At 40.2% G+C, this 18884-nt stretch overlaps 1 protein-coding gene across 4 annotated transcripts in view; it reads right to left on the reverse strand.

Moving 5' to 3' along the window:
* LOC310866034 (phytanoyl-CoA hydroxylase-interacting protein-like) overlaps positions 1-18884 on the reverse strand; it is a 71166-nt gene that overhangs the window by 40668 nt on the left and 11614 nt on the right. For 3 of the 4 annotated variants that reach the window (XM_083775323.1, XM_083775321.1, XM_083775322.1), the window contains 2 exons: positions 8744-8931; positions 6518-6692 (listed from right to left, as the gene is read on the reverse strand). In XM_083775323.1, the coding sequence (XP_083631449.1) occupies positions 6518-6692; positions 8744-8931 (363 nt within the window). The remainder of the gene's footprint in view (positions 1-6517; positions 6693-8743; positions 8932-18884) is intronic. The other variant, XM_083775324.1, reaches the window with a different exon arrangement.

The raw sequence follows: 18884 nt of genomic DNA on the forward strand, positions 1-18884 counted from the left end.
TATAGCCCCTACCGTACGGCATACTATAGCACGCCATTTTTCATCATTTTTGAGGATTTGAAAAAAATTCAAAATTAAAAAAAACATGGGTTATAGCCCATCGTTTTTTTGAAATTTTGAATTTTTTTTAAACCTCGTTTTTTATCATTTTTAAACATGGGCTATAGCCCCTACCGTACGGCATACTATAACACGCCGTTTTTCATCATTTTTGAGGATTAAAAAAAAAATCAAATTTTCAAAAAACATGGGTTATAGCCCATCGTTTTTTTGAAATTTTGAAAAAAATTTAAACCTCGTTTTTCATCATTTTTAAACATGGGCTATAACCCCTACCGTACGGCATACTATAACACGCCGTTTTTCATAATTTTTGAGGATTTGAAAAAAAATCAGAATTTCAAAAAACATGGGTTAAAGCCCATCGTTTTTTTTTTTAATTTTGAAAAAAAATTAAACCTCGTTTTTCATAATTTTTAAACATGGGCTATAGCCCCTACCGTACGGCATACTATAACACGCCGTTTTTCATCATTTTTGAGGATTAAAAAAAAATCAAAATTTAAAAAAACATGGGTTATAGCCCATTGTTTTTTTATTTTTTGGAAAAAATAAGTAACCTCATTTTTCATCATTTTTGAACATGGGCTATAGCCCCTAACGTACGGCATACTATAGCACGCCGTTTTTCATCATTTTTGAGGATTTGAAAAAAATTTAAAATTTCAAAAAACATGGGTTATAGCCCATCGTTTTTTTGAAATTTTGATTTTTTTTAAACCTCGTTTTTCATCATTTTTAAACATGGGCTATAGCCCCTACCGTACGGCATACTATAACACGCCGTTTTTCATCATTTTTGAGGATTAAAAAATAAATCAAATTTTCAAAAAACATGGGTTATAGCCCATCGTTTTTTTGAAATTTTGAAAAAAAATTAAACCTCGTTTTTCATCATTTTTAAACATGGGCTATAACCCCTACCGTACGGCATACTATAACACGCCGTTTTTCATAATTTTTGAGGATTTGAAAAAAAATCAGAATTTCAAAAAACATGGGTTAAAGCCCATCGTTTTTTTTTTTAATTTTGAAAAAAAATTAAACCTCGTTTTTCATAATTTTTAAACATGGGCTATAGCCCCTACCGTACGGCATACTATAACACGCCGTTTTTCATCATTTTTGAGGATTAAAAAAAAATCAAAATTTAAAAAAACATGGGTTATAGCCCATTGTTTTTTTATTTTTTGGAAAAAATAAGTAACCTCATTTTTCATCATTTTTGAACATGGGCTATAGCCCCTAACGTACGGCATACTATAGCACGCCGTTTTTCATCATTTTTGAGGATTTGAAAAAAAATTAAAATTTCAAAAAACATGGGTTATAGCCCATCGTTTTTTTGAAATTTTGATTTTTTTTAAACCTCGTTTTTCATCATTTTTAAACATGGGCTATAGCCCCTACCGTACGGCATACTATAACACGCCGTTTTTCATCATTTTTGAGGATTTGAAAAAAAATCAAAATTTCAAAAAACATGGGTTATAGCCCATCGTTTTTTTTAAATTTTGATTTCTTTTTTAAACCTCGTTTTTCATCATTTTTAAACATGGGCTATAGCCCCTACCGTACGGCATACTATAACACGCCGTTTTTCATCATTTTTGAGGATTTAAAAAAAAATCTAAATTTAAAAAAACATGGGTTATAGCCCATCGTTTTTTTGAAATTTTGATTTTTTTTTAAACCTCGTTTTTCATCATTTTTAAACAATCATGGGCTATAGCCCCTACCGTACGGCATACTATAACATGCCGTTTTTCATCATTTTTGAGGATTTAAAAAAAAATCTAAATTAAAAAAAACATGGGTTATAGCCCATCGTTTTTAGAATTTTTGGAAAAAATAAGTAACCTCATTTTTCATCATTTTTGAACATGGGCTATAGCCCCTAACATACGGCATACTATAGCACGCCATTTTTCATCATTTTTGAGGATTTAAAAAAAATTCAAAATTTCAAAAAACATGGGTTATAGCCCATCGTTTTTGAATTTTTGGAAAAAATAAGTAACCTCATTTTTCATCATTTTTAAACATGGGCTATAGCCCCTACCGTACGGCATACTATAACACGCCGTTTTTCATAATTTTTGAGGATTTGAAAAAAATTCTAAATTTCAAAAAACATGGGTTATAGCCCATCGTTTTTTTGAAATTTTGAAAAATTTTTAAACCTCGTTTTTTATCATTTTTAAACATGGGCTATAGCCCCTACCGTACGGCATACTATAACACGCCGTTTTTCATCATTTTTGAGGATTTAAAAAAAAATCTAAATAAAAAAAAACATGGGTTATAGCCCATCGTTTTTTTGAAATTTTGAAAATGTTTTAAACCTCGTTTTTCATCATTTTTAAACATGGGCTATAGCCCCTACCGTACGGCATACTATAACACGCCGTTTTTCATCATTTTTGAGGATTTTAAAAAAATTCAAAATTTCAAAAAACCATGGGTTATAGCCCATCGTTTTTCTGAAATTTTGATTTTTTTTTAAACCTCGTTTTTCATCATTTTTGAACATGGGCTATAGCCCATACCGTACGGCATACTATAGCACGCCGTTTTTCATCATTTTTGAGGATTTGAAAAAAAGTGAAAAAAAAAAAAAAACATGGGTTATAGCCCATCATTTTGAAAATTTTGGATATTTTTTTTAACGTGGTTTTTCATCATTTTGGACCATGGGCTATAGCCCATATCGTACGGCATACTATAGCAGGCCGTTTTTCATCATTTTTGAGGATTTGAAAAAAAAAAAAAAAAAAAAAAAACATGGGTTATAGCCCATCGTTTTTTGAATTTTAGATTCTTTTTTTAATCCTCGTTTTTCACCATTTTGGACCATGGGCTATAGCCCATATCGTACGGCATACTATAGCACGCCGTTTTTCATCATTTTTGAGGATTTGATAAAAAATTTAAAAATAAAAAAAATATGGGTTATAGCCCATCGTTTTTTGAATTTTTGATATTTTTTTTAACGTGGTTTTTCATCATTTTGGACCATGGGCTATAGCCCATATCGTACGGCATACTATAGCACGCCGTTTTTCATCATTTTTGAGGATTTGAAAAAAATTTAAAGATTGAAAAAACATGGGTTATAGCCCATCGTTTTTTGAATTAAAAAAAAAAAAAAAACGTAGTTTTTCATCATTTTAGAACATGGGCCCATACCGTACGGCATACTATAGCACACCGTTTTTCATCATTTTTGAGGATTTGAAAAAAAAAAAAAAAAAATGAAAAAAAATGGGTTATAGCCCATCGTTTTTTTAATTTTTGAAAAAAACATTAACCTCGTTTTTCATCATTTTTGAACATGGGCTATAGCCCATACCGTACGGCATACTATAGCACGCCGTTTTTCATCATTTTTGAGGATTTGAAAAAAATTAAAAAACAGTGACTTAGCACACTGGCTGCATGATCTGGAGGTTGTGGGTTCAAACCCCACTCAAATATTTACTTGCCAAAATCGGCCATTGACCCCCATTCTGAATTTCTCAAATTTGAAAGCACTATATTTCTAAAACTCTAAAACATTTCAAAGATTCCTTTTCAGACAAACATGTTCACCGTAAGATTAACCTAAATAGGTTTGAATGAGGTTTCTAGGTTTAAGTATGTAGGACTAGTAGCATGCCAAAATTCTCATATTTGGTTTCGGACGGCATACGGCATCGTTTTTCCTTTGAAAGAAATATGAAAATCATGAAAAAAAGACATACTATAGTCCATGGTTTCAGACGGCATATTAGTATGTCATATTTTTATGATTTTGGGACACTATGTCAGAGCCAGGACTTGAACATGTGGCCTCCTGATTCCCAGGCAGGCTCTGTACCCAGTGAGCCACTGTGCATGCTGTTCTCAAAAGCCTGAATAGATAATGAGAGAAGAGCCAGATAGACAAATATCCTGTAATTTTATTTTCTGTATTTTATTTTTGTGGGATTTGAACCCACAACGTCTGGATCATGAGGACAGCCACTTAACACATTGAGCTATCAGACTGTCTGTTATGGTTTCCCCTCTGTAAGCACTAAAGACACCTTTGATGCACAGCGGCAAACACCATTAAAATGCTCTGTAGGTCACAAGGCCCCATTTGTGACACCAAGAAGAACAACTTAAAACCTAAGAAAGCTCACAGAGAGCTCAGTGGCACCCTTGTTAAGTCGACATACATGTGAGCCAGAGGTTGTGAGTTCAAATCCAGCTGAGTTTCTCCTACTTTCACTCTGCAGTATAATTTGGAGAAGAACTCTGGTCTGAGTCTTTTCTATACAAAAACAATCCGTTTTTATTTCACCTTTGCAGAGTCCACATGAAATGGTCATTCAAACAAACAAAACGCAAAAAAGGTATTTACAGCCCACTGGCCAGGTTGGCTCTTTCAAGGTCTTCTCTGCTCCCTACTAAGGTTGGGCGATATGCCAATTTTTTTCAACCGCCAATCGTCTGACCAATATTCGCCGATTGACGATGTATTCGTGTCATAAAAGTAAAGTGAGAACAGCTCACTGCAGGTCGCAAAAAAGCCAGATCTACAAGCTCTCAAGGCGCTGCGTCCTGCCTGTTTTCGCAGCTCCGTTCGCTAGGCGTTGAGAGCTTGTAGATCAGTCTGTTTCTGCAGACTGCAGCGCAGCCAGGGTAACTAGCTCCCTTCCTTCCCCGCACCGGTCGTCGGAGGCTCGGAGCGGAGCCCACAAGTTGCTGCGGCCGCCCTGGGCTGATCCACACAGGCTCTCAAGGCATCGCGTCCTGTCTATTTTTGCAGTGCCGTTCGCTACGCGTTGAGAGCTTGTAGATCTGTCTATTTTTGCAGCGCTGGTGTAGGGGTTCGTTCACGTTGTCAATAAAAATAACTTGGATTACAGGCGAAGATGAAGTTCAATCAGTGGGTTGCAGCAGTATTGGCTACACGCTAAGCTAATCGCTAAGCTAATGAATGATCCCCGTGCCTATACACTAACACTAGTAGACAGTTTTTTTTTATTTCCCCCCCGCCACTCACGGGTGGCGGCGTGGCGCATTGGGATTGTGATTGTTGATTGCGGCAGTGGCAGGTGCTCCTTATAAAGGCTAGGCCCCTCCCATTTAGACCAAACCAACCCCGGATTGATTCCACAATCGAACCAGTGTCCAGAGACATCATAAATCATTCATAAGTCATAACACACATTTTAAAGTGTCACATACTACTCTATAAATTATTCCCATAATATAATCAAAGTCAAGAGATCTCTAAACACAACCCTCCCACTGTTGGCAACTTGGCATGTTCCCCACACCCCACAGCTAGTAGTAGCTCCCTTCAATGGAGTCAACAGTCAATTCACTTTAATAAAGCATCACACAATATATATATATACATATATTGTAAAAATAACAAATATCACTCTGCAATCATAAATAATAATTAAAATGTTAACCACTCAGTCCCAGTGGCAGGTTGAACTGCCACACACTGGAAAGAGATGGAAAGCTGAGGACATTCTCAGAGAGCATGGTGGTACTCTGTTATAAGCTGCTGTTTATGTGAGTAACAGGAAGTTCCTTCTACTCATCACTATGGATCACATTTAGGAGAATAACACCCAGAAGAACAATGGAAATCTGAGAAGATTCTCAGAGAGCATGGTGGCTACTGGCTCTCTGTGATAAGCTGCTGTCTATGTGAGCCACAGGTTGTGGATTCAGGTTCAGATCATAGCCCAATAGCCCATGACCTTTTTGAGGATTAGAAAAAAAAGACGAAAATCACTCCGAGACCATGGACTATAAATCTGTAATCCAATCAATCGTAACTAGCAGCTCAGCCAGGTAGGCAGCTGTTTTACTTATTGCTTTCCTCACAACAACATTGTTCCATCATCCACAATCTACCTTCTCTTTCTTTATTTCACTCCCCAATCCCCTCTACATCTCATCGCTTCAGCCACTCTAATCACTTCCTCCTCCACTCCTGGAGGCTGCTTGCCATTATCACTACCCCCTATAACTACCCCCTTCCTCTCACCCTCTGGCTGAGACACCAGTGGTGCATCAATAACCTCTGCATCCTGACAGCATGCTTCCCGCCGCTCCCCTTCTAATCCTTTCTTTTTGCCCCATCAAGACATTCTCTCCCATCCTTCCATCCATCTTTCCTTCCATCCCTCTGTGACACAGTCATCCCTCTCACTCCTCCTCCTCCACTCATCTCCTCCGTCTTTCCTGCCAGAACTCCACGCCAGCAACTCCTCTGTGTACCTTTGTTGCTTCCTTGGACAAGCATGGATGACAAAGACAAGGTCAGCGATTCACAGTTGCAACAGGGGTCCGTCCAATCTTAAAACTGCTCACTCTCGCGGTACCTTGAGGCAACTTTAGATAAAAAGCATCCATCACACGTCGTGTGTTCATAATTCAGTACACCCACATCCCCAGCACAACTCACCAGCAGTGCAGAACTCGATGATCTCGCTCCACTCTGACACGGCGTAGTCACCATCTGTCTGCTTGGACGCAGTCTGGACGGCCACTGTGTACTCGGTGCGGGGGCTCAGGAACCAGTGGCCCCGCACTGTCATAGGCAGGGGCACCGCCTTGGCCACCAGCTTGGTGGGCACATCCTGAAGGAAGAGAGAAGGAGAGGGGCGCTAGCCACTCCTATGCCCAGTTTCTGTGCACCCATATTGATCTTAGCTGTGTGTATACTAAAAAAATCACACCCGTGTGAAGTGAGGGGCGCTAATATAATTAAAGTCTAACTCATGTTGATTAGGTGATGTAATGGTGATATAAAACAAACGGTGCCAACACAAACATTGAAAGCCCTTAACAATAAAGAGACAATATGATGTAAATGACACATCATGGCGTACATTTTCCCGTCATTGTCAATGCGTTTAGTAAACAAACTTTGAACTAAAGACAAACATTAAACCTGTGTACAGGAGGGGCTAGCGCCCCTCAACAAATGTAACTCCCCCAGCAACGGCGGTACAGTTAGCTATGGAGCCTTGTACCCACCTTAGCGGGTCATTGATTAGACTAGAGAATTACAGGAGCCCCTGCCTAGCAACCATGGCAGCCTATTAATCCACCAACGGTGGACCACCATAACAACACCGGTATGGGGTCTGCCCTTCACACAGAGCAGAGACAGCAACACTTCCTATCAGGTTTGATTTGAGCTGTGGGAAAGAAGGCGGGAGGCTGATGAGACTGGGCTGCAAGATTACCATCCCGATTCATTAGCCTAACTACTCAGAACTGCCATCTCTGACCACCGCTGCTGCAATTATTCTCTGGGAGAGTGTTGGGTTCTCGTATTTGCCTTTTATAATGCTTGGAGCTGCAGCTCATCGTGGAGCCTTGGAACAATACAAGGCCTTAATTGTTAAGAAGTCTATTCTCTATTCAATTGAATGAGGGACGTTAAAGGTATATTTCACTTAAGGAAAAAACATTTTATCGTCTACTCAGGCTTATGTGAACACCCCAGACCGTTTTTAAGTTGCTCCAGTCAGTATTTAGATATTTGATATTAATTGTAGCTGCCCCGCCCCCTTCCTATACAAACCCATTATACAGTATCTTCAAACTCCATTTTAACCATGATAGATTCATCGAAAATACCCGTCTGGTGACTGATATTGTGAGGGGGCCGTGTTTCTTTTTTCCTTTTCTCATTCATTTTGAATAATTATTTTTGATTGTTTTGTCTCCTCTGACCTCCTCCTGGAGGAGGTTAAATGAAAAAAGTAAATGAAAAAACATAGCCCCCTCATGTAGGACAATATCATAGCAGTATTCAAGCTGTTCGGCTAGGTGCAGAGAGCGGTCTGACTTAGTTTTTTGTATGATGAAATGGTGTTGGTTTAGTGGTGCGACAGTTGTAGTTACAGTAGTAGTGTAGTGTTTCAAATGAGTCCTTTAATTTGAAATATCGTTGAAATTTGGGATCTTTGCATGCCATCATGTTTGTTGGGGCAACGGATTCGTATGAAAATCAAACGATAATATTAATCACCAGTCGGTTACTTATCACTCGAATGCAATCGAGCCAGCAGGCTCGTCCTGGAGCAGATTGGCTGCGATTAGGAAACGCATTGTCCGACTATTACTAACCCTAAATCTAACCCTAACCTGACCTCAGTCTTAACCGGCCACGTAAGTCCCCTAACCTCATATCAGTCTTAACCGGCCACGTAAGTCAGTTTCACAATGTTTTTGCTTCGTCAGCAGTAATTTCACTTCCGTGTTTCTTTTTTTTTCTTCCCTTCCTTCCTTCCTTCCTTCCTTCTTTCCTTCCTTCCTTCCTTCCTTCCTTCCTTCCTTTCCTTCCTTTCCTAACCGCAGCCAGTATACTGTACATGCATTCGAGTGATAAGTAACCTACTGGTGATTATCATATACCTCCCTCACACACCCCACTGATATGCAGCCATGGCCATAATGTTAATTTGCGTTGTTCCTTGGGTTTTTGACATTGACACATTTGACAGCAGTATTTGATTCTCTCTCTCCCTCTCTCCCTCTCTCCCTCTCTCTCCCTCTCTCTCTCTCTCTCTCTCTCTCGGTCCACCAGTCCCCCCCCCCCCCCTTTCTGTTTTTCATTGTGGATACACAAACGATGTAGCCACAATGTTTGGGCTTTCTGCATTGGCTCATGCATTACCTTATGTTTGAACTTGTTGGAGTTCTTGTTCTCCTTCTTGTTCAGGTCAATGAAGTAGTGTGTGATGCGCTCCTTGGCGTTCGGCTCCATGTCCCAGCAGATCTTGAACGAGTCACATGTGATGTTGCTTATCTTGATGTTTTGGGGGACAGGAAGCTCTTCCATGTCGCCATCCTGGGACTTCTTTCCTGGTCACACAACACAAAACCAGAATTGACTTCACACCTGTGTGAAGTGAGGGGCGCTCTTATCATCATACATCATCTCATTCCGGCCAATCACAAGTTGTGTTCTCACTGTTCCGTCTTCACTTTTCTGCCCTCACTTTTAGCTTCAATATGTACTTTGTTCATGGCCAATCAAATCATCGCTATGGGGTGATCAGCCAATCACAAGCCAATGTTTGTGTTCACACAAACCCGGAAAGCTGGGCATAGGACAATACAAAGAATCCTGGACAACATTTTGTCCCACCCACAGCCTCAAAGAGGTACAGTATGTCGATATAATCTTGTGACCAAATGACTCCACTACGTCAACTCTGAGAAGCCTGTTGATAGATACATTAATCAGAGAAGGCTGCAGTGTGTGGAATAGGTACCGTAACTAAATTGTGATATTACTGTAGCCATCTTTTGTAATGCTGGAAATGTACAATGGCTCTGCAGTGGATCAGTCATTATACCTTTGTGCCATAGAGAGCACTCACAGTAGGCGACACATCTGCCTCGTCTCAAACACACACACACACACACACACACACACACACACACACACACACACACACACACACACACACACACACACACACACACACACACACACACACACACACACACACACAATACACGTTGCCATAGAAACACATTAATCCCCTCTATACCTATCAGTGGAGCAGCACATATGCTGGTAATATTTCAAACACGACTACTACACAGAGATGGTATTGAAAAAGCCTCAGTTTCAAAATGACAGGCAATAGCCTAGCAGCTTTACTACATATGACAACATCGGCACATTTGGAAATGTTGAATGTGGAAGACGTTTAGGTCTTTTGATCTGGGTAATTCTACTGGTGTGTCATCATGCACCACCTTTCAGCAATAGTAGGGTAGCCTGGTGGAATTAAATTGGGCTTTTACACAACCAATTGCCTGAGACAATACTCTATAACCTGTCCTGTGCGATAAGTAGGCTTCATGCAGCCCAGACCTGCACCCTAGAGTGCAGACCGCACACGCACAGCATACGAAACACCAAAACAACTTAACAAGTGCCTGAATACAAGCTTTGTAAGAATATAGACTTTGCTCCATGCTAATAAACACCCACTTGGCATGGAAACAATGTGTTTGCTGTGCTGAGCCTACATCTATGAAACAAGACCATGGAATTCAGGCGTAGTAGTGCGCAGTGCCATTGAATAGACAATGGGGTGAGCAGTGGAGCATGGAACACCCATCTCCACTCATCAGCTTAGAGAAGAGCTGATAAATGAGTAACTCCACATAATTGGGTAGTATGGACCATTCTCTCTTCATTAAGTTTTTTTTACTGAACAGTCAACCAGAAATACCTACATTGCTTTTTGAAAACGGTTTAAAACAGCCCTGCCTAATTTTTTCATATCCTGGCCTACATTCTATCGTTAAACCAGTGGGTGAAATGACCCAAAATGACCCAAGTGAAAAACAAGTCCCTCACACCTACTTTTATCCTCCTAATCACTGGTTAGCCAATTAGCAGGACGTAATCTAGAATAGTAATCTTTACCTAAAAGTCACACAGTCACTATGTTCCTCCAGTCCCAGGTAAAACTCTCTATGATCTTCAAAGTTAAGAATACAAAGTGATAAAATAGCCTACTGTAACTAAAGGCAACACACAGTGCTTGGATATTAATTCAGTTGCTGCAAGCAACTATACAGTAGTATGATCTGGATATGTGAGGCATAAAATGTTTTTGTTGGTTGCTGGGGTTATGGAATTTGTGAGAGGAATGATAAAAAAGGAAGTCATTATAGCCTAGACGCAGTCATGGCTGGCTGCCTGACCAAGTTACTGAGTTAATGGGTCTTGGTTCAGACTGAGAGCTTGAATACAGGACACAGTAGGGAAACCATTCTGTCTGAACAGCCAAGTCAGCATAACTTGTACAGTACAAGCCTGTGATGTCAATACCACCCCAGCACCCCAGCAGGTATCCAGTGTCACTGGAGAAGGAAAAGACTTACAGACAGTACTCGACAATTGATTCAGGAGAGATTAAATTAGAATATCATAGGGGGGGATAGCTCCACAGTCTTGTCTAGCAGCTCTACAAAAACAACACAAATGTTAATGCGACTGTAGGTCGCAGTTTACTATGAAAACCTGCATTTCCCGTCAGTCATTCGGTCGGTCACACCTCCATATATGGTCACGCCTCGTGACAACACGCCTCAATATATGGTCACACCTCGTGACATCACACCTCCATATACTGTAGGGTCACGCCTCGTGACATCACAGCCCCATATATGGTCCCGCCTCGTGACATCACGCCTCAATATATGGTCACGCCTCATGAAATCACACCTCCATATATGGTCATGCCTCGTGACATCACGCCTCATGGACGTTTCGGCCTAAGGGCCTTCCTCAGATTTTCGCTGAGGAAGGCCCTAGGGCCGAAACGTCCACACTGTTGTTGTTTGCTGCTGGGAGGAACACAATGAAACAAGAATCCTTCCAGGATACAACATGAGTTCTGGTATTCATGTCTACAGTCAACCGTGCACCCGTTACATTATTGTTACATAATCGGGGATTATATATATATGAGATGATAACCTGATGATTGTATTTATATATATATATATATATTATATGATAACGTGGTTATGCTTATATATATATATATATACTTATAATATATCGTGAATAGGTTACATTGTACAGAGTGCTGATCAACACTTTCAGTCACAGGCCTGATCTGCTGTGGTGCGTGGAGGCGGAGACCCATCAACCTGTCTGCTACCCCCTCGTCACCAGGAGCCAATCCGTGCTCGGAGGACCGACCTGGGAAGACTACTTAGCAGCACCTGTGACATGCAATCATTGGCAGTGTCTCTCAGTTTCCCCATACTGAGAGCACACTGTCCAGAGGAGCTAGGGAATGCTCAAATGTCTTGAAACTGTGTATAAGCGTAGGCCAGGGGCTATATCTGTGTGGAGCCCCTGAGCTGATTCTGTGACTCTGTTATTTGTGATGCTGAGCTAAAGTTACAACTGATTATAATTATATATATATATATGTAGAGATATATAATATATAATATAATGTATGGGTATGGGAGCGTGTTTATTGTAAATCTTTGTTAGGCAGTAGTTAGTGTAGGCAGCTTAGATAGTTTTGAACTTGTGTAACCCCTCTTTTCCTTTTGTTGGTTAGAGTTAGGTTAGAGGGTTATGTGACACTTTAGCATAGGGCTAGAATGATTGTTTCATTTAAGTTGCCCCATACAGCCTGTCTTTGTTTTGGAGTTTTGTAATCACTATTGTTTATTATTATATACCTTATCATTCTACCGTTGAATAAACAACAATTCTCGGTCCAGCCGTGTTGCATCCTCTTCTTATACCCCTAGACATACAAGGGGAATGTAACAATCATGACGTGGAATTACTCAACGGACTGCTTGCTTTTGCTTTCTTCTTCAGTACAGAATTCATTCCATGTTGATCTGACCCCCCATGCCAAAGTGCAAGCGCTCGCCCAGCAGTCTGCCGTCACCCAGGCCGGATGCGTGCACGCGACCTCGCCCTTTTTTAACATACAGTATTGTAAAGCTTTAAGGTGAGAAAATTGCAAAATCAATCGCCTTGGTTTCTCCATCTGGCTGCAATACAAGCAGAAGGATAAAGAACAGAGAAATGCAGAGCAATGTGGGACGGGTATTAAAGGACAATCAATACCGCTGTCATTCACAAGCTCATTCTGTCTTTCTTTGTGGGATTTAATATCTCTGACTGGTGTCCACATTCACTTTGTAGGCAGCCATGACCTTTTCATGGTACCCAACACAACACCAAAACACTACTGTATATCAAACAACCTTCATGTGTACTGTAACACAGCTTCAGAAACAATGTTAGCAATGTCAGAAATAGAAGGCATAGAGGGCAGCTAGCATACATAAGAACCTGCTGTGAATGATGCTGATGCATTTGTCTTACAGGAATTTGCACCCCCCTAATAAATAAAATGTATTTATAACTAATTCCAACATTTTATTTAATAAAATGAATCAATAAAATGTTGAATCCCTGGTCCCTGTTTGTAAATCCAAGTCTATCGAAGAGAACTGTTTACAGTAAAGCTTGCCTAGTTCACCTGCAAATGGAGGGGACTTACATGGACCTGCAAAGCCATGCCCAATAGTGATGTAATCACTTAGATGTCAACACTCCAAGCTGGCTACAGCTCGCTGCTGGGGAGAAATCAAAGGAAACCCTTGTGAGAGAAACCCAACTGTGTAAAAGCACTCTGCATGGCCGGATATCCACATCAACAGTCCTGTTGTCTAGGAGCAACAAACGGTGTTCACTCTCCATTCCGACATGCTGCCACTCCGACATTGACTTCTAATTGTCGGAATGGTGGAGGTGGTATGTTCCATATTTGTAAACATCCCACCATTCCGACAGAAAAAAGTCCCACCATTTCGACAGGGACCCGCGACAGATCACTTTCACAACTATTTATTTATTTTTTATTTTTTAATATTAATATAAATATTATTTTTTATATTTATTTATTTTTTATTTTATGTATTTATGTATTATTTATTATTTTTATTTATTTATGGTTTATTGATTATAGTACAAATGGTTTATCCTGCTTGAATATTATCGAATGTAATAGCATGAATTACTCAATTGAATTATTAATTTAACTCTGAATTATATTTGATTATTTCTGAAGATGATAGGCCTATACAGTATGTCCCAGAAAGAAAGTCACATGCCAGCAGAAATATGCCTTCAACTGAGTTTTATTATAACAAAACGGGACCTAGTTACTAGTTCCATGCCAGTATCATGTCAGTATCATGGTCAGTATCATGTCAGTGTCATGGTCAGTGTCATGGTCAGTATGTCAGTGTCATGGTCAGTGTCATTTCAGTATCATGGTCAGTATCATGTCAGTATCATGGTCAGTATGTCAGTGTCATGGTCAGTATCATGGTCAGTATCATGTCAGTATCATGGTCAGTATGTCAGTGTCATGGTCAGTATAATGCCAGTGTCATGGTCAGTGTCATGGTCAGTATAATGTCAGTGTCATGGTCAGTATAATGTCAGTGTCATGGTCAGTATGTCAGTGTCATGGTCAGTGTCATGTCAGTATCATGGTCAGTATCATGTCATTGTCATGGTCAGTGTCATGTCAGTGTCATGGTCAGTATCATGTCAGTGTCATGGTCAGTGTCATGTCAGTATCATGGTCAGTATCATGTCAGTGTCATGGTCAGTATCATGTCAGTGTCATGGTCAGTGTCATGTCAGTGTCATGGTCAGTATCATGTCAGTGTCATGGTCAGTGTCATGTCAGTATCATGGTCAGTATCATGTCAGTGTCATGTCAGTGTCATGGTCAGTATCATGTCAGTGTCATGGTCAGTGTCATGTCAGTGTCATGGTCAGTATCATGTCAGTGTCATGGTCAGTGTCATGTCAGTATCATGGTCAGTATCATGTCAGTGTCATGTCAGTGTCATGGTCAGTATCATGTCAGTGTCATGTCAGTATCATGGTCAATATGACTAAAATGTAATAAAAACTCATAATGTAATAATCAGCTCATATATTATAAAGACATTATTGCATTATGAAGTTTTATTACAGTATGAGTCGCCTATGTGGAGGTTCTTAATGTAACACATTATTACATTATAGAAAAATCTATTAAGTTATGTGCTCGTCTTTTAATTACATTATGAGCTGATTATTACATTATAAGTTGCTACACACCCCTTAAAAAATTCCCTTGAAAATACATTTAAGATTTGTGGACTGTGTTAGCATTTCTGTTGGATTATATAGCATTTGATACAGACTTATAGCATGTTATGTAGACAGCACTGTAATTGTATTGTATGTAGTCATAGCACGCCATAGTACACATATATAGCATAGTAGTAAAGATGTATAGTTTATATGTATAGTGTATGTATAGTTTCACTATATAAATATTCCACTGTTACTTTCTTAGCTTACGCATGTTTCATGATAAATGCTTTTTATGTGATGTATTCCCATGCTTTGTTCTTGCTTAAATGTAAGTCGCTCTGGATTAAGAGCGTCTGCTAAATGCCTAAATTGTAAATTGTAAATTGTAAATTGTCGGAATTGTGGGACTAAAATGTGTCGGAATGGGGGGATGTCGGAATGGCAACATGTCGGAATGGGGGCATGTCGGAATGGGGGGATGTCGGAATGGAGGGATGCACCCGCAACAAACCCATGCCACACTGTATTTCAGGTATTAAAGCTGATGTCAAATTACATTTCTTTATTAAATAAATAAACTATTTCTTGGGGCCTCACGTTTCTTTAAACTACAGTATGCATTTCAATTTTGGGTATTTCAATTCTATGATTACTGTATGTGTAGCAGGGTAGCTAAGCCTATAGTAATAGGCTATCTCTCTTGGCCGGGGTGTGTGTGTGTGTGTGTGTGTGTGTGTGGGTTGGTGTTTCCCTTTGCACGAGACGTAGATATTTTCCCATGCAGGAGACCATTGGTGTAAATCTGGGTGCTTACTCATACCTAAGACCACACAGGCAGCATGTTGGTCACAAATGCAGACTAGAAATGAAGCTTGTAGCCGCTCTTTTACCCCTAGGGACCATGAGAGATGGAGATCTTTTACCCCTAGGGACCATGTGAGATGGAAGCACGGATCCACGTAGGATCAAGGTCAAGTGGCGAGGGAGAAAGCAAAAGCCTCCAATTCCTCATAATCAGACACAGAGGACGCATAATCACTCCGTTTGAGCATATCCCACGGGGGAACGTCAGTAACAGTACTGGACACAGCAAGAGTATAGTAGGAAGTATGTGGGGTTATGGGAAGTATATTTTATATCTCATACATCTTAAATACAATTCAGATCTGTATAACATAGCTATCTCACTATATAGTCGCTGTATATTTGATGGAGCAGTAGGACAACACATACTTTTTGCGCTCCATAGATGCAGACCAAATTTCTGAGCTCATGATTAAAACACTTACAGCGCTAGCATTTATTGAAAAGTTAGGATCTAATTCACGCCAGCATTTTTCCCATTTGAGCTCTTATTTTGAAAAGCCACATTTCCAGTCTACCGGAAGTAGTATTATCCTAGTAAGCTCAACGGAGCATGGACAGGCCTTGTTTACAATATGAATCCAAACCGGGGCACTGGAGAGCTCCACATCGCCGGCTCTGTGCCGTCAAAGAAACAAAAATGCCATCTGGGACAAGGAATAGGAGATACAGGCGATTGAAAGAAACGATTGAAAAAGATAGAATGGATTATTATGGCAACGACAATCTAAGATGGACGATCCAGTGCTGTGACAACAACATAACTAGCTAAACGGCTAACGCAAGTAGCATTATGGCTCGATTGATTGAATGCACTATAAAAGCGCAATTGGCAATGGCGGTAAGCGTAGTATCAAAAAATAAGCTTCAATTGCCATTAATCAACGGCAATGGTGCTGAAAGAATCAAGTCAAAACTTAGCCATGATGATTCTTTATGTCTACACAAGTATGCTTATCATGTTTATCTCACAGCAGGGCTGGGGTGAATTGAGGTCCACAATACACTGGGTTGGCAGAGAGAGAACCAACGTGCTGAGTGCAGCTAACATGTACAGCTAACATGTATAGTTGTGTGGCAACAGCATCATGAAAGTGAATCACAGCCTATAAGCTGCATTGTATGCTGTATAGACCTCATCAAATGGACCTCATTGGGAACTGCACTTAGTCTGTGCACGATCAATGCCACTGCGAGCAAAAGCAGTAGCAGCAGACTGATCAATATAAACCTTGTTTACATGCATACAAGAGATCATCCTAATCGCTCTCTGCAGAAGGATTTGTACCGGTCACACCTGGTTTGATATTGTGGAATATCTGTTACTGCCTGATGAGTCCAGGGATATTTGTTAGATTACCTACCATGGCCATCCATCATGGTGGTCACTAGTAGTTCTCAAAGTGCGCTCTAGTAGGGACAGCCACGGGTCCTTGAGGGAGTGTCATCAGCAAAATGAGGACCAGTTTAACCTGACTTTAACCCCATTTTATACTTTGACTAATGCCAATCTACAGTCATGCCATGATGCGACGTGTTGTGAGCTTGCATTATCTTCTATTTTCAAAACATTTGGAAAAATACTGGTGAAAATTGTGAAAATTAAAAAAAAAATCAGAAGGGTTTTCCGTGGCCTAAAACAAATCAATGAGAGTTTTGAGTTGACATGAAAATATTTGAGCGGGGTCCGGCCGGGGACCCCCAGGGGTCCTTGAGGGGGTTTCAGGGGGTCCCCAGACAAATGTGTAGCATCAAAGCATAGCATAAAAGATCTGTTTAACCACTATATCCATTGGCTATTTGAACATAGCCGATCTCTTTTCAGATTGGAGTCTGCGGCCATGCATAATAAATTGGGGGTCCTTGACTCCTTGACATGAACAAGTTTGAGAACCACTGGTCTAGATTAGACAACAAAAGCTATCATGGTTCTGCAGTAGGCAGCAGAGGGACAGACAAGCAGTCTGTGTCTTGAGTGAGAGTGCTGGTACATACTTGAAAGCCCAAGCTTCTTACTTTAAAGATTACTTTATTGATGCGGGCGGGCTGCTAGTATTTCAAGGCAGACAGCATGCAGTGCCGCTGTGTACAATTATACTGCATAACAAGGCACCTTCTTTGAAAATCCATTATTTTCTCTAAAATCGAACCGAGCATTATGTGCAGTGTAGCAGACAACTGATAGGCATCGAGGCAAGTCAGCCTTTGAAAATCCATTTTTTGTTCCTACCCTGTCCCCTGTTCATGCAAGTCTAAAGACCAAGACCCTACAGAGAGTGGAAAGTGATGTCAAAAGCAGAAAGCATCTTTCTCTAGCTATGAAAAAAAAATCATCAAAAAGAAATCTCTGTCATCTTGGCTAATGTAGTCTAGTGTTCTGCCCCATCCTGTCTCCTGAACGAAAATACATGAAACTCGAGATATGTTAGCTAAAAACGGGCTGGTTCAAAAGAAAGAAATTACTGTAGGCGTTCTGAATACAATCACGCCTTTACTTTCAAATTAATTGAACACCTTTTGGAGAGACAGTATAAGGATTAAGGAAGTTCTTATTTCTTAACTTGGGATGAGTCATTTTCTAGCATAAAATGTGCCTTCCCTGATAAGTGAATGTGAATGCCCTCAATGGCCCTCTCTGACAGTCTCCTGTGGTACTGGATGATGAAACACTGGAACATTGGAGTGCCACCAAGTTTTGGAATTTAATTATACAGTAGGTCTATCTTTGATATAAGTTTAAAGGGGTTAAGTAAATCCATACTTGGCCGGATCAAGCACATAAGAGAAATGGGCTAAAAGACCTTCATTATCAAAGACTTGCACAGCAATAAAGCACTATGCTCAACTCCATTAACTTGATATGCATTTCAGACAGCCGGTTTATGGAAGAAATTATTAAACCTGTGAAGTCTGGCAGTGAGGTGACAGCAATATTTACTGTGTCTCTCACTGGCATTGTCATGAAGCAATTGCCAAACATAACCCATTCTGACCGGGCACCCATTTTGGTGTCAGCATCATGTTATGCTTTAGCTATTGAAAAATAGCAGATCTACAAGCTCATATCGCGCCACCGAGTGGCGCGATATGAGCTTGTAGGTCTGCTATTTTTGAAAAATCGAAGAGCGACTGACATTTTTAGAATCTGATCTCAGGTCAGAATGGGTTCATCAGACCAGTGTGTGTCCGGCGGAAACCTCGTATGAATCTGATCTCAGGTCAGAATAGGATAAAATATAGGAAAGCTACCATGCCCGCTTACTGAGGCTTCAGGAATGATACT

The sequence above is a fragment of the Protomyctophum parallelum genome (genome assembly GCF_964188405.1).
Source record: "Protomyctophum parallelum genome assembly, chromosome: 10".
NCBI lineage: Eukaryota > Metazoa > Chordata > Actinopteri > Myctophiformes > Myctophidae > Protomyctophum > Protomyctophum parallelum.